Raw genomic sequence first — 23,345 nt, forward strand, 5'->3', positions numbered from 1 at the left:
ACGATTAACCCCCATTTCACAGGTGAAGAAATTTAGGCACAGAGACGGGAAGTGACTCTCAGAAAGTCATTGTCAGAGCTGCGATTAGAACCCAGGTCACCTGAGTCCCCCTCCCCAGCTCTAACCACTATACTCTACTGCAAAGTAGTAATACTAGTATTGCACAGAACCTTATATTTTCAAACATTGACTGCTAAACCACACTACCCTCCTGTCTGCAAGGCAGGAATTACTATACCTATTTTGAAGATAGAGAAACAGATGCAGAGGTTATGGCCAAAGACCAACATTTTCAAACTTGGGCAGAAGTAAGACTCCTAGAATCATATTCAGGCATTGAAATAAGTTGCCTGATTTCCAGGTCTAAATACCTCTTGCTCCCACTGAAATCAGGGGAAGCCTAACTTTAGGCTTTGAAAATGTTGCCTGATGTCACACAGTGAGTCAGCTGCAGAGTTGGGATTAGAATTATGGGGTTGCTGGCCCCCAACCCCACGCTCAGTTTACTAGATTACACTGCGTTCCTTACTGCCTTCATATTTACTGAATGAGTATTCAGCCTGGAATCCAAAATACTGCAGGAAGTAGTCACTGTGGAACTGGACAAGCACTGAGTTCCCAGAGGAGAGGAAGCCTGGAACTATGTCATTCACACAGTATTTACCCTCAGAACGGGCTGTGATTGTACCTCTATCGTAAATAACCAGGCAGTCATGCTGGCATTGAAAGGAATCCTCCAGAAGGAAGGACAATATAGTCAATGATATCTGTCAGTGAGAGACAAGCAAAGTGGACATCTCCACTATGTTCTCAGTGCATCATTTCTGTGAATCATACAGTCATGAATGGCAGCCTGTTGAGATATTATTGGATGGGTTAGGGCGCCGGAAAACATTCAATTAATAATGAGCCAAATTCTCTGCAGGAGTAAGCTGGTGATTTATCCAATAACAAGCTGTTTAGGCAGGGCCTTTAGCATTTGTACACTGCCTAGCACAATGTGGGCACCACTGGAAATAACAACAATATTTAGATAGTCCCTTTCATCCAAACTATACAAAGGGATCCCTTACACTCATCACTGATGGTGCACCACAGCAATTGCTTTCTGCTGCACAACGACTGTATATGTACAATTGTAATAGGAAAGGAGGGCGAATCCATATCCAATGGGGGAAGATATTTAGGTGAGTAGAATGTAATTACTCAAGTTGAAATGTGGACAGGTCAGCAATGCTAATCTTACGTGCACTGGCTAATCACGTCTGGCCAGTTTCTAAGAGTTTGGGCAGACGTGAGAGGGTACCGTGGTAGGTTGGAGGAATGGGGCATCAGAGACGTCTGAGAAGGTTTATTCAGAAGCCGTGATGAGGGATGAAAGATCAGAGAGAAAGAAAGAGCTGGGAGCTAGTTGAACATGGTTGTCATCGTTTGGCTCAGAGCCCTTAAGAGGTGATGCTTGTTTTCAAGATTTTAAGGCCTAATGGCCCAACTCTTACAAAATGTACCATGGGATCTTTAATAACCAGAGGGGGTCTGGACCTCAATGTGAAATTTTATCTGAAAGACGGCACTGCCATCCACAAAGCAAACACCATGCTGTGGCAATAGGTCACTTCTGACTCAGAAGAGTGAATGCTACATACTGAGTCACCAACACCACTTTCATAGTATGGCTGGTCTTATGTTCTTATGTTCCTGCATTTTCCTGAGTTTTCCTTGGAGGTGTCCAATTCAAATATTAACTAGGCTCAGCCCTGTTTGCTTGTGAGGCTTGATGGGCTCACACTGACAGGTGTTAAGTCAGCATGTTAATGTGTCCCCTTTGGAGACTGTAAGAACATAAGAACGGCCATACTGGGTCAGACCAAAGGTCCATCTAGACCAGTATCCTGTCTTCCAACAGTGGCCAATGCCAGGTGCCCCAGAGGGAATGAACAGAACAGGTAATCATCAAGTGATCTATCCCCTGTCGCCCTTTCCCAGCTTCTGGCAAACAGAGGCTAGGGACACCATCCCTGCCCATTCTGGCCAATACCATTGATGGACCTATCCTCCATGAACTTATCTAGTTCTTTTTTGAGCCCTGTTATAGTCTTGGAGATAAAGATGTATGGATCTGCATTAATTTGGTTTACTATCTGGAAAATTCCAGCAATATTTCATTATATCTTGGTGAAATTGCCGTTAACTCAACTCACTCACCCTTGTGTCAGGTTTCATAGTAGCAGCCATATTAGTCTGTATCCACAAAAAGAACAGGAGTACTTGTGGCATCTTAGAGACTAACAAATTTATGCTCAAATAAATTTGCTAGTCTCTAAGGTGCCACAAGTACTTCTGATCTTTTCACCCCTGTGTGTCCTAGAAACACAAAAACATTAGTCTGGTTTGGATTTACTTTAAAAAAGCAGATGTTTAAACAGGTCAGAAAATTCAAGCCTTCCTCCATTTGTTCCCCCTTCCTCCATAAGGGAGTTCTCCAGGTGAAGGAGGAGCACATACAGCATCTGTGGGGTAAGTGACTGACTGTCTGCAGTGTTTGGGTTTGTGTGTGTGTTTGGGGGTTACTTGCTGTGTGCTGAGCTTGTGTTTGTCAGTCTGTTTGATTTGTTTGTTTGAGGGACCGTGTGCTGTAGCTGGCAGTGGGAGGTGGAGCTACTAGGAAGATTTGAAAGCTAGAAGCCTCTGGTAATTGGCTGAGCCTTAACCAGTGGGCGGGGCATTCACTCAGGCCAGGGTTTTATAAAGCTGCGCACAAGCGACCAGGGAGCTTAGCGAACAGGAGCTGCTAACAGAGAGTTTTGCAAGGGAGTTTGGAAGGGGAGTAGGAAGGGAGGGGGGGTCCCTTGTCGGTCTCATCTGTGACCCATTGGTCCCCTGAACCTGTAAACGGAGACACATCGAAAACCTTTCTGTTTACAGCAGAGCAGAGCGGACAGGGAGCTGTAGATGGGAATTTGAGAGAGTTTGGCAGAGGGAGGCTTACAATGGTGAGGAGGACCCGCAACACCTGTGCCAGCACTGCTTCTGTCTCCTCCACCTGCGCCTGTAGCCAGACAGAGTCCCAAAGCATGGATGCTTTTACCTAGATTCTGGTGTGGGCTTGCAAAGACTGTAATTTGCAATTTCCACTTACTGATATCCAGGCTGGGGGTGGCATCCAATGTGAAAGGTGCCTACTGGTGGAATCTCTCAGGCAGCAGGTGGGAGACCTACAGGAGGAGGTGGCTAGGCTGAGGAACATCCATATCCATGAACAATTCCTGGACAGTATCCATGTGGAGACAGCTGACGGTGCTGTCCCAGTTGACAGGACTACCGACACTCCAGTGGAGGAGGAGATGCCTCAGGGTGTATCTGACACACCAGTGGAGGAGGAGGCTCAGGGTGGACACAGCCAGCTGGTTACTTCTAGCAGCAGGCAGTGCACCACCGCTGCTGCGAACCCTCCTGCTGTGGTAAAAGATAACCATTATGCTCTTCTTGATACAGGAGAGAAGAAATCACCCCCAACAGTTAAGGGGGTGAAGCCTCGTACCCCTAAGGCTGGGAGGTTTGCTGCCACCACTGATAAGAAACGTAGGGTAGTGGTGGTTGGAGACTCTCTGCTGAGGGGGACGGAGACACCCATCTGTCGCCCTGACCGTTCATCCCGGGAGGTATGCTCCCTGCCAGGGGCCCGTATCCGAGATGTTACAGAGGCATTGTCGAGGATTATCCGGCCTTCTGACTACTACCCCATGCTACTCATCCATGTGGGCACAAATGATACTGCGAGGTGTGACGCTGAGCAGATCAAGAGTGACTACAGGGTTCTGGGAGTACGGGTTAAGGAGTTTGGAGCGCAGGTGGTATTCTCTTCGATTCTTCCTGTTGAGGGTCGGGGTCCGGACAGAGACAGATGCATCGTGGAGGTGAATGCCTGGCTGCGAAGATGGTGTCGCCAGGAGGGCTTTGGCTTCCTCGACCACGGGATGCTATTTGAGGAAGGACTGCTAGGAACAGATGGCGCTCACCTTTCGAAGAGGGGAAAGGCCTTATTTGCGCATAGACTGGCTAACCTAGTAAGGAGGGCTTTAAACTAGGTTCGACGGGGACAGGTGAGCAAAGCCCACAGGTAAGTGGGGAACAAGACCTGGGAGATGGGTTGGAAACAGGAGGGAGCACGGGCTATAATGGCAGAGAGGAAGGAGGGTCAGGGCAAAGCTGGGAGGCAAGATCAAACCAGTATCTTAGATGCCTTTATACAAATGCAAGAAGTATGGGTAATAAGCAGGAAGAACTGGAAGTGCTAATAAATAAATACAACTATGACATTATTGGCATTACTGAAACTTGGTGGGATAATACACACGACTGGAATATTGGTGTGGATGGGTATAGTTTGCTCAGGAAGGATAGACAGGGGAAAAAGGGAGGAGGTGTTGCCTTATATATTAAAAATGTACACACTTGGACTGAGGTGGAGATGGACATAGGAGACAGAAGGGTGGAGAGTCTCTGGGTTAGGCTAAAAGGGGTAAAAAACACAGGTGATGTCGTGCTGGGAGTCTACTACAGGCCACCTAATCAGGCGGAAGAGGTGGATGAGGCTTTTTTCAAACAACTAACAAAATCATCCAAAGCCCAAGATTTGGTGGTGATGGGGGACTTCAACTATCCAGATATATGTTGGGAAAATAACACCGCGGGGCACAGACTATCCAATAAGTTCCTGGACTGCATTGCAGACAACTTTTTATTTCAGAATGTTGAAAAAGCTACTAGGGGGGAAGCTGTTCTAGACTTGATTTTAACAAATAGGGAGGAACTTGTTGAGAATTTGAAAGTAGAAGGAAGCTTGGGTGAAAGTGATCATGAAATCATAGAATTTGCAATTCTAAGGAAGGGTAGAAGGGAGTACAGCAGAATAGAGACAATGGATTTCAGGAAGGCGGATTTTGGTAAGCTCAGAGAGCTGATAGGCAAGGTCCCATGGGAATTAAGACTAAGGGGAAAAACAACTGAGGAAAGTTGGCAGTTTTTCAAAGGGACGCTATTAAGGGCCCAAAAGCAAGTTATTCCGATGGTTAGGAAAGATAGAAAATGTGGCAAAAGACCACCTTGGCTTACCCTTGAGATCTTGCGTGACCTACAAAATAAAAAGGCGTCATATAAAAAATGGAAACTAGGTCAGATCACAAAGGATGAATATAGGCAAATAACAGGAATGCAGAGGCAAGATTAGAAAAGCAAAGGCACAAAATGAACTCAAACTAGCTATGGGAATAAAGGGAAACACAAAGACTTTTTATCAATACATTAGAAGCAAGAGGAAGACTAAGGACAGGGTAGGCCCACTGCTCAATGAGGAGGGGGAAACAGTAACGGGAGACTTGGAAATGGCAGAGATGCTTAATGACTTCTTTGTTTCGGTCTTCACTGAGAAGTCTGAAGGAATGTCTAGTATAGTGAATGCTTACGGGAAGAGGGTAGGTTTAGAAGAGAAAATAAGGAAAGAGCAAGTAAAAAATCACTTAGAAAAGTTAGATGCCTGCAAGTCACCAGGGCCTGATGAAATGCATCCTAGAATACTCAAGGAGTTAATAGAAGAGGTATCTGAGCCTCTAGCTATTATCTTTGGGAAATCATGGGAGACGGGGGAGATTCCAGAAGACTGGAAGGGGGCAAATATAGTGCCCATCTATAAAAAGGGAAATAAAAACAACCCAGGAAACTACAGACCAGTTAGTTTAACTTCTGTGCCAGGGAAGATAATGGAGCAGGTAATCAAAGAAATCATCTGCAAACACTTGGAAGGTGGTAAGGTGATAGGGAATAGCCAGCATGGATTTGTAAAGAACAAATCGTGTCAAACTAATCTGATAGCATTCTTTGATAGGATAATGAGCCTTGTGGATAAGGGAGAAGCGGTGGATGTGATATACTTAGACTTTAGTAAGGCATTTGATACAGTCTCGCATGATATTCTTATAGATAAGCTAGGAAAGTACAATTTAGATGGGGCTACTATAAGGTGGGTGCATAACTGGCTGGATAACCATACTCAGAGAGTAGTTGTTAATGGCTCCCAATCCTGCTGGAAAGGTATAACAAGTGGGGTTCCGCAGGGGTCTGTTTTGGGACCAGTTCTGTTCAATATCTTCATCAACGATTTAGATGTTGGCATAGAAAGTACGCTTATTAAGTTTGCGGACGATACCAAACTGGGAGGGATTGCAACTGCTTTGGAGGACAGGGTCAAAATTCAAAATGATCTGGACAAATTGGAGAAATGGTCTGAGGTAAACAGGATGAAGTTCAATAAAGATAAATGCAAAGTGCTCCACTTAGGAAGGAACAATCAGTTTCACACATACAGAATGGGAAGAGACTGTCTAGGAAGGAGTATGGCAGAAAGAGATCTAGGGGTCATAGTGGACCACAAGCTTAATATGAGTCAACAGTGTGATACTGTTGCAAAAAAAGCAAACATGATTCTGGGATGCATTAACAGATGTGTTGTAAACAAGACACGAGAAGTCATTCTTCCGCTTTACTCTGCGCTGGTTAGGCCTCAACTGGAGTATTGTGTCCAGTTCTGGGCACCGCATTTCAAGAAAGATGTGGAGAAATTGGAGAGGGTCCAGAGAAGAGCAACAAGAATGATTAAAGGTCTTGAGAACATGACCTATGAAGGAAGGCTGAAGGAATTGGGTTTGTTTAGTTTGGAAAAGAGAAGACTGAGAGGGGACATGATAGCAGTTTTCAGGTATCTAAAAGGGTGTCATCAGGAGGAGGGAGAAAACTTGTTCACCTTAGCCTCCAATGATAGAACAAGAAACAATGGGCTTAAACTGCAGCAAGGGAGATTTAGATTGGACATTAGGAAAAAGTTCCTAACTGTCAGGGTAGTTAAACACTGGAATAGATTGCCTAGGGAAGTTGTGGAATCTCCATCTCTGGAGATATTTAAGAGTAGGTTAGATAAATGTCTATTAGGGATGGTCTAGACAGTATTTAGTCCTGCCATGAGGGCAGAGGACTGGACTCGATGACCTCTCGAGGTCCCTTCCAGTCCTAGAGTCTATGAGTCTATGAGTTGCACCAGTAGGCAGGTGATGATCCCCTACCTGCAAAGTAGGTGCGGTTCCCCACAATCTTAATCATTGTCTTTGAAAAAGGCAAGTTCAAGAATGTTCTCTCTCAGTTCTGTGCCCACTGAAACTAACCCTCTTACACAGATATTTTAAATCCAGACAGGTTGCAGTACAAAATGAACTTAAATCAGCTGGAGAAATTATCTGGAGAATTCTGCCTGTGTATCAACCAGGGTAGAAAAAGAGGGGGCAAGTCAGGGGTGGGGACAGAAGGGGAAGGTAGGAGGCAGAAGGATGGTCTGCTATGCCTCATTCTTCACTGGTGAAAGGCTTTCTGGGAGTAGTAAACCCTAAAGGTGCCCCTTTTTGCAGCTTAACTTGTGTCTGAATTGGGCAGAGAAGAGCCAGGGGCAGCGCCAAGATTCTCAGTGAGCACAGTGGAGAAGCATGCCCTTCCAGTTTGATAATTAGACATTCCAAACAGCTGCTGGATATTCTACAGTGGGCAGAATCCATTTGATTTGCCATTGCTTGTATCTCCAGGGCAACCCTACAGCAAGTAACCTCAGCTCACCTTGGATCCTTCTGGTGCTATCATTATCCAGGCACAGTCTGTTAGCAGAGGATAGTGAGAAGGATACAGTGGAGACTCAAATTTCCCATTCATGGCAGTTAAAGTCTTGCCACATTGCACTGGGAACAGAAAAGGGATTAAATGTACATAGGGACCCCCTTATGCACAAACACACACAGATTCCCACGCAGAGATGTCCATACAGACACATAAACTTATGCACACATTGATATGGATTATGCCTTACAAGAAGGCCTCCTTATGCCACTCTAACAGCATAAAGAGGGGTTGAGCAGCCTGCACAAAATACACCCACTGAAGGATTTTTTCCATCCCATTGTAATGGCTACGCCTTGCATCATCATTGCTCGAACATTTTAAATTTCATTTGTTTTGCGTTTGATTTAAAATAATCATCCACAGCTCTGAGGCATAAATGAAAGTTGTCAGACATGGTCTCAGGCCTACTGGGAGAGACTGGAGACTTACCAGAACTGTAAGAAGCCTTAAATTTGGGCAGTGCGGTGCCATCACTGACCAACTCCACAGGCATCATGTTCCCAGAAGACACTACTGAGGGGAGCTGCTTTGGTCGACCCAATTTGTTCAGAAAGACAGTGTCTCTCCTGCTGCATCCGTCATAAACTAGAATATGGTTGGAAGCACAGTCTGAGGAAGACTGGATATATAAGGAATTAAACTGCAGGAAAATCTGGAGAAAAGATCATGGAAGAATTTAACACCACAGCTCCAACTCTTCCAACAGTTCACTCCTAGCAGCTGGGTTGATTTTATTATAAATTCAATTGCTTAAGTAAAACTATTTCATCTAAAATGTTTATCTAATAAGTTCAATGGTCATTTATAAGAGCACCTGGAAACCGATTGCACAGTTAGCCCTCCACAGTCAGCAAAGAGCATTTCATTCCATAACCATTTCTTACTTTGTTTGCTGGGATACGAATCAGCCATACAGAGTTGGTATTCTTTTGGTATGACAATCAGTAGATAGTAGAGGAAAAACTTCCAGTCACATTAGAGAGCAAAGTGCTATGGATCCCTGACGACGGGAGAATGAAAAGATCTTAATGATACTGGATGCACAGAAAAAGCAATAATAGAATTAAGTGCTCTGTATGATATACACATTCTTAATTTCCAGACAGAGTAAAGAATCTGATATGGAAACACATGTAAGGGAGGACAGATTAATTTGACTTCTTACAAAGGGTTGGAATCCAGAAGGGAATGTCTCCTTCTGATTATCTATAACCACTAGGGGGCACATTCACTCAACCTGTTGTAGGGTGGTAGAAATGACATCTCCATATGCTCACCTGGTCGGTCCCCTGTTTCACTGGAAGGATTCATCCTGAGGCATGGTGGTCAATAATGAAGCTGCAACACTTTATCAGGGTTTTCCTCTTGAGAGAGACAGCTTTAGTCGATGGCTGAGGCTACAACAGCTGTGGGATATTCTGGGGCTACAGAAAAGCCCTATTGATGAAGGCTACTGAATCAATGCATCCTTTGGCCAACCTGTGGCTATACCACATTCTTAGTCTGGGCCAATCCCCAGCAGCTGTCTGCTGCTTCAGCCTCCCCCCAGCCATCTGTTGCCAAGGTCTTTACCCATACAAGCTGTTATGGGACCTAGGGTGGATCTGGCCCTATATATACTTTCCAGGGTGAAATTCACTACTGTGCATGGGCCCAGGAAAAGGCCAGAGATGCACCAGCTAAGCCTCCCATAAGCCCTATGTGCAGAGATTTGCATACCTGCACTGGGGTTAATTTTACCTCTATATGCTATCCTCTATATTGGTGGTTCTCAACCTATTTACCATTGTTGGCTTCATATGCAGCTTGTTATGTGCCCTGAGGATGTCAGATGGGCTGCAGCTATGTGCTGATTGGGCTTCAGGCAGCCTGCGGGTTGAGAACCACGGCTCTATATACTTAAATTAAACAGTGTTTAGAAGGGGGCCTTTGATTTTAACTTTGTTTGGCTGGTTATTCCAGAGGATCTTTCCTTCCATCTTGCTCATCCTGGAACTTTTTCCAGAGGAACTACCTCTTGTCATTCCAGAAATGCCATCCATATCCACAAATGGCTTTTAAAACGTGCATTACTGCACAGATATGTGTGAATGTCTGATCTCTACACAGGCTCTCCCTAACTGCCCAGCTGATTTGCAAAAACCAATATGATGAGCAGTTACATTTTTTAAAATGCTGTTCTATCATTTGGATTTCACATTTCACCCATTTTTATCAAAGATTGCAATCATCTTCTAAGGGAGTATATGCCAACTGATCCACAGATCTGCGCCATGAACTCACAGGCCTAGACTCTGTGGCATTTTGATTGTATTGCTTCATTCAGAGCCTGTACAAAATATTTTTAATTTTAAAGCATGAGATCATAGCCCAAGAGTGGATTAAAATGAATAAGGAATAATATTGGGCTTACTTACCACATTTATATAATTTGTTGATTTTGGCCACATCTAGGTTACTCAGTCCAAACCTCTGTCCAATGGGCACTGTGCTGTCATGGAACGGTGTAATGGTTGCCTTTCCAGATGTATTGGAGAAAGCAAATCTGTAGCGATATGAGGAATAACATCCTAGAAGTTCACTGAGTTGTTCTATTGTTTTACCTTCAAAACTCTGCAGAGTTATTTAATTTGGACGGTTGTTGAGTGTAATATTATGAAAAATATACTTTTAAATTAAACACTGCCTGTTTATATTTACAGTTCAGATGCTACTAACCAATCGGTGTTTGATAGTGCAATATCAACCTAACCTTATTCTCTTACCTGTGATAGTGCATCACGGAGGAATAGTCATACTTGAGGCCCAGGTTATTAGCTCTGGTTGGCTTAAAGTGATAAAAATCACCTGTCAGTCACAATACATCGTTTTAAAAGGTGAATCATAGTCCAGTAACAAACTAAATCAGCACAGCAACAATTTCTATTTCTACGTCAAATCAACATAGCATCCTTCACACTTTGCAGTAAGAGCCAATCACATACTGAAATGAAAAGGTAATATGCTTTAGATCTATGGTTACAGTCATCTACATTTGTGTATCTGGCATTATATGTGCAACCCACTAGTCAGTATGTGATTTACATCCACCTCTGTGCCCATAGTGTTCGTGGACTGGGCATGGATGGGATGTGTAACACACTCTGACCTGTGGGTTACCTAAACTCTCTGCATGTTTGTATTGAATGGGGAAGGATGGCCATGAAGTTAAGGCACTGGCCTGGGACTCAGGATATAGGGGAACAATTCCTAGTTCTGCCACAAAATTTCTCTCTGCTATTTAATTACTCTGTGCCTCAGTTTCTCATCTGTAAAATAAGAATAATAGCACCTCAGGACACAGGCACCAGTTTCTTCTTTTCCCTGGGAGTGCTCAACCCCTGCTCAGACCCAGGCCCCACTCCCACTCCCACTCCACCCCACCCCTTCCTGCCCCTGTGCCACTCCACCCCTGTTCCGCCCCTGCCCCACATCCTTCTGCCTAGTTCCGCCCTCTTCCCTGAGCACGCCTTGTCCTCATTCCTCCATCCCTCCCTCCCAGTGCCTCCTGCATTCCATGGAACAGCTAATCTGCGGTGGGTGGGAGACACTGGGAGGGATGGGGAGGAGTTGATCAGTGAGGCTGCCAGCAGGTGGGAGGTGCTGGGGGGGCTGGAGGGGAGTTGGCTGCCAGTGGGTACTAAGCATCCACTAATTTTTTTCCATGAATGCTCCCACGGAGTCAATGCCTATGTCTCAAGGGTGTTGTGGGACTAATAATATTTCTTTGCCTCTCATGGTGTTAATGGAGGGATGATACTATGGTGATGGTGGCCATATAAATAAACAGAATAAAGAATGCCAAGAAATTACAGTGCAGTGCTTCTATTTTCACACACAGAGTTGAAGAGCTAGGTAAATCCATATTCAAATGATCATCAGGATGAGATATTTACAGACTGTTTTTTACTTTTTGCACCTTTTTCTGGGCACTCAGTAGGGAGGCCAGCTCTACGCTTTTGCACAGTCAGCCCATGAGAGTGGGGAATTTACTTTGAGGATAAGTTACAGATTCTGAACGTAATACTTTAGGCCTCAGAATGGCTGAGTTAATAACATTTCTCTCTCTCTCTCGGTCAAACTAGTTCAAGTATATAATATGGTACATACCTGGACTAATGTACTGCCATGAAATCACTACGTATTTGTCCCTGTCGTTCCTGTTCTGTTCATGCAGCATCCCTAGTGCATGGTTTAGTTCATGCTGAATGATTCCTTTTCTCATGCAACCCCCTTTGCGCACCGACACCACCTGGGAGCCCCCAACCTTTCCAAAGTAAGACCAGCAGCTAGAGAATGAGAGAATATCATTCAGAATTCACTGATGAAACCCAAAGGCTGGTGCTAACCCTAACTGCAATTCACAGCTGACTGGTTCAGGGGCTGTTGCTGCAGAAAGAATCAACTGTTCTGGCTAGCAAAACCTTTCTGTTCCTGTGGGGTGGGGGGGTTGGTTTTTTTAATTCTTGCACAGTGATTAGACTTGGGGGGAGGGATAGCTCAGTGGTTTGAGCATTGGCCTGCTAAACCCAGGCCTTGGCTACACTTGAGAGTTACAGCACTGGTGGTGGCTTTACAGCACTGTAACTCACTCCCCATCCACACTGGCAAGGCACATACAGCACTGTATCTCCCTGGCTACAGCGCTGCTTGTACTCCACCTCCCCGAGAGGAATAAAGAGAATAGCGTTGCTGTTGCAGCGCTGGGATGCCAGTGTAAACAGGGAATAATCTTATTATGCTGTAACTGACCTCCGGAACCTTCCCATAATCCTAAGTAAAGAAAGATAACTCTCTTTGTTTTGTTGTGATGCCTCTGTTTGTTTTGTTGTGAACTCAGGGCTCCCAGAGCTGCTTATCAAAAAAAACCCAAACACAGCTCCTGTTTGCTGTAAATGAGCAGAGGCAGGGGGGCTCCCTTTGGAACTCCCACAGCTAGTGTTTGCTTGAAGAGAGAGGGAGGTAGGGGGCTTGAGGAGAGAAGCAGCACAGCGGGCAGGGGGGGGTCCTTTTCGGGAAGGCTGCTTACCTGGTCTGTGAGGAAAAAAACAAAGAGGCTAATTGCTTTCAGTGAGTGAGAGAGGGGTGGGGGAGGGGGTCAGAACGTGAAAGGCAGCTACTGACACAATGTTGACTCCAAAAATCCACTCTCTCTCTCCCCCAACCTCACGGCCACACTCCACCCCACCCCACCACCTTTTGAAAAGTATGTTGCAGCCACTTGAACGCTGGGATAGCTGCCCATAATGCACCGCTGCCAATGCCGCTGCAGATGCTGCAAATGTGGCCACGACAGTGCGCTGGTAGTGTGGCCAGACTGCAGGGCTTTCCTTACTCAGCTGTACGAAGACAGGTTTAACTCCCAGCGCTGTACAGCTGCAAGTCTAGCCATATCCCCAGGCTTGGGAGTTCAATCCTTTGAGGGAGCCATTTCAGGAACTGCAGTAAAAATCTGTCTGGCAATTGGTCCTCCTGAAGTCCCAACCCTGATATTCTTTGACTTTTCAGCCAACATTCATGTGCACTTTGAGCAGGTTTGTAGCTATAATTTTACTCTTGAACAGAATCCATAGAAGAAAGAAATTGTTAAAAACCCTTCAAAATGTGTGAGCTGTGAACGGCATGTGGAAACTGCAGTACCTTTCACAGTTTCTATGCCAACCTAAGAACACTCACCTCCAGAGAGATAGGTAAAAATCCCACTTTAGATCACAAGTGAAAACAGGTCTGTTAAAGTCTCTACCTGTTTCACTGACCAATTCACTGGCTGTCTCTACTCAAGAAGGGCCAGGTCTATGCTTGCTTTGAGTCAGGAATAGTGACTTGATCCAAAGTCCATTGAAATTAATAGGAGTCTGTAGGGATCAGATTCTGTTATAACATCGGGGTGCTGCAGGTCAGAACTGAGGTTCTTTGGCTGCACTGGGGAGTAAGCATGAAAGGAATAGCAGGAGATGCCATATGTCAAGATACATGGCCTATGGATTAAGCTGTTGCGGAGAGGTAGGACTGGAATAGCAGGGGGGCTGCAGATCAAGACTGAGGTGCATCAACAACGTCAGGAAGGTCTGATTGCTTAATATCTATTTCATCTGCTCTGGATGAAGCCAGTGAGTAGTGCTTCATGTCTAGGAGCACTCATTTTACTCACAATTAGTTTTATAAATCAAAAAGCGACAGACTCAGTGCATTGGAACCTACCCATCCTTAGGAGAAATATATGTAACCCTTCTGCCCCTCTGAGTTGGCAGCAACAAGGGCCGGGTTCAGTATCCAAGGGTTCCGTTTCAGTAACCAATGCATAACCGGCTCAAGCCCCCACCCAGTGACCTGGGACCTCACATACCACACCCCCCTGGGCGCCTCTAGGAGGCAATACTTCCCCTCTCACAAGCACGGAGTCTGAGTGTAGCAAAATCTTTTTAATAAAGGAAGGAATCAATGCAGCATCCCATTGGAGAAACACCACAAACAGGGTTATAACACAAACCATAAACAAAAACCCACCTCCAAGTACGTTTGGCACTGTCCTTTTTCCCCTTAGGGTTTTAAGTCCAATCACCCCAAAGTCCAACAACCCAAAAGTCTCTGGTCAATGCCACCCCAGAGTTCGAGAGTTTATCTGTAGAGGTCCCTCCCTCCAGCCTGGGTAGAAAGGGGCACCTTACGTGGTCCGGGGCCAACTGTCCTGCCTCTCCGTGGATTCTGCTTCTGCCTTCTCCACGAACTGCTCCGCTTTACCAGCTGCTCCACTCTGCTCCTCCAGCTGTCCTCAGAAACTGCTCCGCTCCACCAGCTGCTCTGCTCCATGAGCTGCTCCAGTTCTCTCTGCAAACTGCTCGGCTCCGCTCGCTCTGTGGGCCGCTCCACCTGTCCCACAGCTACTCCGCTCTGCCAGCCGCTCCGCTGCCACCAGCTGTCCCGTGATCCGCTCCAGTCGTCCTCGCAACTGCTCCACTCCACCAGCTGCTCTGTTCCACAGTATAACTTCAGGCTCCCCCACTAGTTAACACAGTACTCAGTGCTCTCAGCTCAGTCATTTCAGCTCTTTTAGTGATTTCAACTCTTAGTGATCTCAGCTCTTAGTGATCTCAGCTCTTAGTGGGGGAGCCCCAGTGCTAGTGCACCATTAGCCCAAAGTGAGTTCAGCTCAGTAACCTGTATCTAGATTCTTGAGGGAATAAAAAAATCAACTCTGACATTCCACAGTGGAGAGAGGAGGATGTGGAACTGGTGCTTCTGGCTCCACAAGGCGACTGCACCACCAGGCACAGATACCTGTCTCCAGCCTCTCTCAATTCACTGGGTTTTGGAACCCATGTCCCTTGTCTAGCAAGTACCACCCAACTGAGGGTGAGTCATTTGTCACCAAGCAGTCCCACAGCTCGGCAGTCTGGGATAGGGTAGGTGTGCCTATGCAAATATACTCTCTGACATTCTTCCCACCAGATGTCAGGGTAGAGCTTATCCTGACTCTGCTTACATCCTCCTCCCAGCCAAGAATTTGTCGTCCCGACAAATCACATTCCCTACTATACCAACTTATTGGTCCCCTCCAAAAGGCATTAGATAGCCCACTTTAGCTTTCACAAACCTGTGTGCTAAATGTATAGGCTCCTCACTAATCACCCCAGGTGCATCGTAAGTTAACCGTTTCACTGGTCTTATTACCCTGTCTCGCCTATTGAGAATCTCTGTTGCTATGGTAGGGGGGACATCCTCTTGAGTGCCGGATGGGGAGGTTTCCTGTGAGTTCTCCTCAGATACTGGCCTAGGCTCCTGCATTTCTAGTTCTAACAGTGGAGGGTCGCAGGTGCTCTGGACATCCTCCATCTGTATGTCACCACTGTCCAATAGCCTGTGTAAGTCATTACCCGGGGGTTCCACCAGTGGCTCAGGGATGTCAGGAATGGGCCTAAATACTTCTGCCATAGGGTTTAGGGCGGAAGAGGATGTGCTCTCTTCTGATTCAGCGGATCGAGACTGAAATCTTGTCTTCATCCCAGGATACACCATGGTTGTGTCTTCCTCCTCAGACTCACTGTCAGATGGGCTGAGTAGGGGTAGGTTAGCTGCAGGAGGCCGGCTGTCCACGTTGGAAGGCGGCTTTGGTACAGCACCTTCGTTCTGCCCAGTTGCCCTGTTGTGGCCCATCTCATAAGGGCTGCCTACAATTCTCCCACAGGGAGCAAAAGGTTTCTATGCACGGTTTTGGTCTGCCCTGGACCCTCTTCAGGTTTGATCTTGTAGACCGGCAGGTCTCCTAGCTTTTCCATCACTAAGTAAGGTACTGCCTTCCATCTGTCAGCTATCTTGTGTTTGCCAGCAATACCCTAATTTCGCAGCAGGACTCTGTCCCCTGGCTGGAGCTCTTGCAGATGAACCCTAGCATCATATCGCTGTTTGTTGCGGTCTGCGTTCTTCCGAGCTGCAGACGTAGCTAAGTGATAAGCATCTCGTAGCTTTTCTCATAGTCGGGATACATATTGCTGATGGGTTTCATAGCTATCGCCATCCTCTGATACACCAAAGCACAAATCTATGGGTAGTCTTGGTTCTCGCCCAAACATCAAGAGATATGGGGTGACCCCCGTAGCATCGTTCTTTGTGGCATTGTAGGCGTGCACCAGAAATGCAACATGTTGGCTCCAGGTTGCCTTCTGCTCTGGCCGCAAAGTCCCTAACATATCCAATAGGGTTCGGTTGAACCTCTCTGGCTGAGGGTCACCTTGTGGGTGGTAAGGCGTTGTCCTCGACTTTTTAATACCTGCTATCCTCAGCACCTCCTTCAGAAGGTGACTCTCAAAATCTCGTCCCTGATCCGAGTGTATCCGGGCTGGGAATCCATAAACTGAGAAATATTTTTCCCACAGTACTCGAGCGACAGTGGTGGCCCTCTGATCACGTGTGGGATATGCCTGCGCATATCGCGTGTAATGGTCGGTCACTACTAGGATGTTCCCAATATTCCTCTTGTCCACTTCTAAAGACAAGAAATCAATACAAACCAGCTCCAGAGGTTTGTTGCTGGTGATGTTCTTCAGATATGCAGCCCTCGTGGGCAGAGTTTTCCTTTGAACACATCGCGCACAGGTCTCACATTTCCTGTGAACATCTTCAGCCATCCGTGGCCAATAGAATCTACTGCAGATAAGTTCCAGGGTCCTCTCCATCCCTAAATGTCCAAAGTCATCATGCAGGGCCCTCATGGCCAGGGCTCTGTAATCTTTTGGCAGCACTAGTTGATTCCGTTGCTTTTGTAGAGGGTCGGTGGTCGTGCGGTGTAACACTCCCTGAATCAGTTTTAGTTTGGTCCATTCTCTCAATAGTAGTTTGCCCTCTGGGGTAAGTGGGACAACCTCAGCTGGGCCTCGCCCCTCTCGTTTGGCAAGTAGTGTATCACGAATGTCAATATCTTGCAGCTGGGCCTCTTGCCAGTCAGCCGTATTGAGCATGGGCAAGGGAGATTGGTCCAAAGCAATATAGTTTACTGAAGCAGGAGGCACGCATTCAGAGGGTAGGCCCAAAGTTTCAGCAACACATCCATGAAGCCTCTCATGGGCCTCCGGCTCTCGGCAACTTACACTGCAAATAGCTCTCACTCCATCCGTGGGTATCACAGCAAGTCGTGGTGCCTGTGGACGCCTGGACAATGCATCTGCATCTACATTGCTTCTCCCTGATCGGTATTAAATGCTGAAGTCATAGCTAGCCAAAGCGGCCACCCATCTTTGCCCTGTAGCATCCAGTTTAGCACTTGTTAACACATAAGTCAGTGGGTTGTTGTCTGTCCACACCTGGAACTGAGCCCCATACAAGTAGTCTCAAAATTTCTCAGTGATGGCCCATTTCAAGGCCAAGAACTCCAGCTTGTGGGTGGGATAGCAGGTTTCACTATCAGACAGTCCTCGGCTGGCAAAGGCTACAGGTTTACGCTTGCCTTCCACCTCCTGGTACAGTACTGCCCCCAGATCCTCCAAACTGGCATCAGTATGCAGGATAAATGGCTTGCTTGGGTCAGCAAATACTAGGACTGGGGCATGAGTTAGGCAAGTAATGATTTCTCGAAAAGCCCTTTCACATCTCTCATCCCACCGTGGCCCAAAGGGTTCGAAGGGGCCATAGTGTCTCTGCACGGAAGGCCTTTTATTCTTGGTCTTAGATTTGACCTTGCTGGACTGATATCCCCGGTAAGATCATTGAGGGGTTTTACAATTGTAGCATAGTTTTTCACAAATCTGCGGTAATAACCACTAAACCCAAGGAAGGTCTTGAGTTCTCTGTAGTTGCTTGGACGTGGCCATGTAGTGAGTGCTTCTATTTTATCAGGATCAGTATTCACACCCTCTTGGGACACGATGTGCCCCACATACTTCACCGAGAGGGTGTGTACTTGGAGGTGGGTTTTTGTTTATGGTTTGTGTTATAACCCTGTTTGTGGTGTTTCTCCAATGGGATGCCACATTGATTCCTTCCTTTATTAAAAAGATTTTGCTACACTCAGACTCCGTGCTTGCGAGAGGGGAAGTATTGCCTCCTAGAGGCGCCCAGGGGGGTGTGGTATGTGAGGTCCCAGGTCACTGGGTGGGGGCTCGAGCCGGTTATGCATTGGTTACTGAAACGGAACCCCTGGATACTGAACCCGGCCCTTGTTGCTGCCAACTCAGAGGGGCAGAAGGGTTACATTTTTGGGGGCTCGTCCGGAATAGGGTAGGTGTGCCTATGCAAATACACTCTCTGACATTCTTCCCAACAGATGTCAGGGTAGAGCTTATCCTGACTCTGGTTACATATATATATAGTCAGTTTCCGTTGTGCGGTCTACAAAGTGAATACAAGTCAAGGTCTCATATTCTTGGATGGCACCAACAATCAGAGCTTTCTCCTCATTAGCTGGGGGAGGAATAGATATAGTGCTTAGTTAATATAAACTGGAGTCATTAGCACACCTCTGTGTGTGTGTGAAACAGAGATAGAGAGAGATGCTTTAGGGCAGCAATAGCCTAGTTCTGTGGCACTAAAAACTTGCCAGAAGCCTTAAGGCTGCACCTCATTAACAAATATATTTACATAAATGAACAAACATTCTAGCTGCAATGGTGAAATAGGGGCCTGCTCCTGAAAGTGCTCTGCACACAAGGCTCCCATTGACTCCAGTGGGACTCTCTGTGCACAGCACCGGCAACATCAGGCTTTAAGGCAAGATCTTTACAGCATCATAGCCCAGGCCCTGACTTAAGAAGGAGCTAAGGATTTGAGACCATAGAGCCTTGGGCAGCAAAGTTCCATCACCCATGGTGATGGTGTGGGAGCAGCAGCTCACCCCAAGGGTCTGTCTGCCTTATCTCCAACTGACCTGTTCCTCACTTGGCTCTTATTGCCTAACAGCAAGTGCAGGAAACTAGGCACCAATCAGCTAGCTCAGCACAAAGATCCAGTAGTGTTGGAGTGTTCACATGCTCATGTGGGAGGCTACAGGAAGGAACTGGGACACCTCCTTCTCCCTGTGGTCAAATGGGACAGGGGAAAAGGAATTGCTGAGACCCAGTTCTAACACCTAGGGTGGGGGAAGCCCTCTAAAGGAGGAACAATGGAAAGAGCTGGAGGGAAAGTTGTGTCCCATTGTTAGCCTTCTGGCATCCAGGGACGTGGAAACTTTAGGAGGGTAACAGCAGGGCAGTTGTGTGTGAAGTAAAGCCCACACAACCTACTGCATATGTTGTCTTAAGAGGCCAGCTTCAGGGCCCAAACGCTACATGTGGCATCAGGAGTGATCTATAGAAAAGATACGTTTGTGCAGAGGAGTCAGGATGAAGGAGAAAACTCTACCTACCACACACTCACCACTGTAGCATCTGGCCAAGGGGAAGAGGCTGGGAGAAAGTCTTCCTCAGGAGGTCCCTATAGATTTTGGTGGATGTGTACTGGAGGCAAGGTGGCCTGAAAGCCTGATTGACCCATGCCCTATTACAGCTTAATCCACCTCTGGCTGGGAGGAAGGGCATCTCTTGGCTCTCTCCTCTACTCCATGCCCACAAGCATTGGCCTGGCATCTGGAAAGGAGAAGACTTTCACCTCCCGATCTCTCTTCTTTTTCCCTCTTTCTTCTACCCACCTTCACCTCTTGGCTGTTGGGGGGAGAGATTGCCACCTTTTTTCTCTTCTTGTGTGTGTGGGGGGGTGGGTATGAGGTGTGGGAAGGGGGAGGAAGCTTTCCAGTGACTCATTCTATCCTATGGGAAGGTGTTTGACAGAGACAGCAGAACATTAATTAGTGCAACTCTTAATGAGGGTGCATCATTGGGCTGAACGTTCCATGCTGAAATACAAGTCCCATGCTCTCAATAGCTATTCATGGGCAGAAAAAACTGGCCTCGGAGGCTGCTAGTTGGCAACTCCTCACCCATGTTAGCAATGTTAGAATGAAATCTTACTGTAGGAAGAAGAGATGACATAGGGGATGACGACGAGTCCATTAGATGATTTGGGCCAAAAGCACCAGTTAAATGGACAGACTATGGCATTGCGATGTCTTTTTGGGGTAATGTCACCTTCATATAAACGGGTCTTGCTGCCTGTGTAGATGAAAAAAATAACTGTTACTGTCAGTTAAAAAATACTTAAAAAACAGATCCGTGTATATCCTACTATACATATAGTGACTGAAATTCCACCTTGTTCTGTCAATGTGAGAACAGATCACAGGTGATTACTAATGTCACGAGAATCCCCTAACAGAGCTTCAGACTTGCAGTCTGTACAGTTTGGGTGTATTTTCATAAGATTAGAAGTAGGAAGAGGCCTGATCCTATACCCCAATTCAGAACACCTTTGAAGTCTGGGAAGTCCATGTCTGAAACCAGGCATGTATCCTAGCTTCACAGCTCAGGCTATCTCTAATTATAAGATTCTGAAGTTTAAATTAAAAATGATATTGACTTCACATCTCGTAACTAGCAATGTTTGAGACCCAGTAACTATGAATGATCCCAAACATTCAAGCCAAAACCACTTAGTTTCATATTTGGATCCAAAAATATTCAATGCCATAGGTTTTGCCCCATTTCATAGCTAAACAGAGTATCACTTGGGTTCAACTGAAATGGAGCCTCTTTTATGCTTGCAAGATTTGTGAACCTAAGCAAACTTTTCAATTACTCTGCTCTGAGTTTCCATTTTGCAACAAAACCTGGAATCAGGTTACTTCTTTGTGGTTTGGGGATTTTGTTGATATTTCATATTGCTCTACTTACAGCACTGGGAGCAAGGTGCGCACACCCAAGGTCAAAAAGAAGGAGAAATCTGAGAACAAAGTATTCTGTATAATACAATGTAATTTAAACAAACTGAGTCATACTTTCAATACAAGGTTCTGTCAAATCTTTCGAAGGATTTTTCCTAGTCCTGCTAAATTTATAAAGGATAGCTCATGTAAAGAATCATAAGAAACAGAATCACTGGATTTTGTTTTAAATTGATTACCTTTATTGGATTTTAAAATTAAACTAAAAACAGATTCTTCCTCACTCTCTGGGAAGGCAACTCCTGCAAGAGATATCAAGGATGTGAAACTTTTTATGCTTGAACAGTGTGAGAAAGTGGATTATAAAAATACAGCACTTGAGTACCTGGCATGTTCTTCTTAATGTCAGGGGAAATTCTGACCCTACTGAAGTCATTGGAAATTTTGCCACTGATTTCAACGGGCCAGAATTATATCCTTTGTGTGATGCTATAACAGTATAAAAGGTAAATCTATTGTAACTGTGTTCTTACTTATCACAATTATCCTTGTCCTCCCTCCCATGCTCCTTCCTATTGTTAGTTACACTCATTTGTTTTAGTCCTAAATTAATTGTAAACTCTCTGAGGTAGGGACTCTTTACTATGCATTTGGACAGTGCTCACACCAAAGGGACCCTGATCCTGACTCGGACCTTTAGGTACTACTACAGTACAAATAATAAGTCCAAAAACAGTTTATGATTATTCAGAATGGAAGGTGCTATATACTTAGACTGATATAATTAGATATTGAGAACCTGACTCTCCGCTGTCTTGAACTTTGTATCATCATTTATACCTGAGGAAAGTGGGTGTAAAATGCTCCCAAATCCGAATTTTGTACTATGCTGGTGGTAGCATTTTTCAGCCATTTTTCACTCAATTTGTAGAAGTGTAAAAGAGATCACAGTGGAGATCAGGTCCTAATAACACTTGTTAGCCAATCATTTGCCCTTTCTTAAAACCCATTCTATATGATCTCTCTCAAAAATGGCCTCATTTGTAAACACCCTAATCATATAATATAGACATTTCAAAAATATTGTGTGCACTAGTGTAATGCCATATCATTCTTTCAGTGTTCTGAGGACAAATGGCTCTAGCTTACAGTTCAAGATGTCCTCATATGCTGCCTGATATCAATTATAACCTTGCATTAATGTGGATTGTGCATTAGTTTCCCACATGCACTAAACAACTTACTTCAGTTAAAGCTGTTCTTAGAAAACTGTTAAGAAACTCAATAAAGATTAAAATGTAATTGCAAAAGAAGTAAAGCTGCTATTTGAAGTTCACGATAAAGCAAAGTGCTTTCAATCTGGAGCAGAGAGGAAGGATGACAAGAACAGCTCTAAAAACTAATGGCAAAGTGTTCTGATTTCATACCAAGGGAGTCCTAATAATGGAGAGTTAATAATGGACATTAGGAGAGAATATTTCCCATTTAAGAAGCAAAAAATAACAGGGTGCAGCACAAGCACCATTTAGGAATATTTGTAACCTGAAGCAGTAAGATATGCCAAGCTCTTTGTATGTAGGTACTTTAAATTTAAATGATTTCAGCTCAGTAAGAGAGCTGATACATTCCTGGTTTTTTGATTACAGTAATTTTCTAGTATTGTATAAATCACACTTACCTTCATAGCTTTGTTCAGTGTTCACCTGCAAGAAAAATACATTTTTTTCACATGCCAGTTCTGTCAGAAATGTAACACATCTGGAAAAAGGAAAACTGAAAAGAATCAAAACATTCAGATTAATTAAAAATAATTATCCCAGCTTATTTCCTAGCCTGTTAAAAGAGTAGAGGGTAGGGAAGGTATCCCAGCCATCCAGCAAAGAGATAAAAATCACATACAAGAAACAAATCTGTGAATGGCTTTTCTGTTTTACTCTCACCTGGATAGGGAAGCTTATACTGAAATAAAAGTGAGATGCAAAAAGGGCTAGTCGAATCTTCAGGTCCATCCTCAACCCCTGAAAACTTATTTGTAATAGTGACTGTGACTCACAGTTCTGGAGATACCTGTTTAAACTCTGGTACATTGCTGTGCTTCTACCAGATTCTGACTATTCATGCAACAAGAAGGTGTGGCCAATCAGTTACCAGAAACAGAGAATTAGAGAAACAATGGACTTTAAAACAAACATGAGAGATCTCTGGAGAAAGGTGTCCAGAGCCTTATCACAAATGTGAAGGGACACTGTCAGATGAACATTAATACAATTTTTAAAAAATCATTGCAATACCTTTTGGTTATTAAAACTAAAAGAATTTAGTAACTATACTTCACTTCTCTCCATTT

At 45.2% G+C, this 23,345-nt stretch overlaps 1 protein-coding gene across 1 annotated transcript; it reads right to left on the reverse strand.

Annotated features, from left to right (window-relative positions):
* Positions 1–506: 506 nt before the first annotated feature.
* On the reverse strand, positions 507–23,007 carry LOC127052395 (hatching enzyme 1.2-like). The gene is made up of 11 exons (XM_050955992.1): positions 22,939–23,007; positions 22,677–22,701; positions 21,238–21,300; positions 20,190–20,330; positions 18,546–18,648; positions 15,034–15,048; positions 11,866–12,044; positions 10,482–10,563; positions 10,134–10,261; positions 7,657–7,775; positions 507–767 (listed from the first exon to the last, which is right to left on the reverse strand). The coding sequence occupies exons 1-11, from the start codon at positions 23,005–23,007 to the stop codon at positions 507–509; spliced, it is 1,185 nt and encodes a 394-aa protein (XP_050811949.1).
* Between the last annotated feature and the right edge of the window lie 338 nt (positions 23,008–23,345).

This window comes from Gopherus flavomarginatus, chromosome 5 (genome assembly GCF_025201925.1).
Source record: "Gopherus flavomarginatus isolate rGopFla2 chromosome 5, rGopFla2.mat.asm, whole genome shotgun sequence".
Classification (NCBI taxonomy): domain Eukaryota; kingdom Metazoa; phylum Chordata; order Testudines; family Testudinidae; genus Gopherus; species Gopherus flavomarginatus.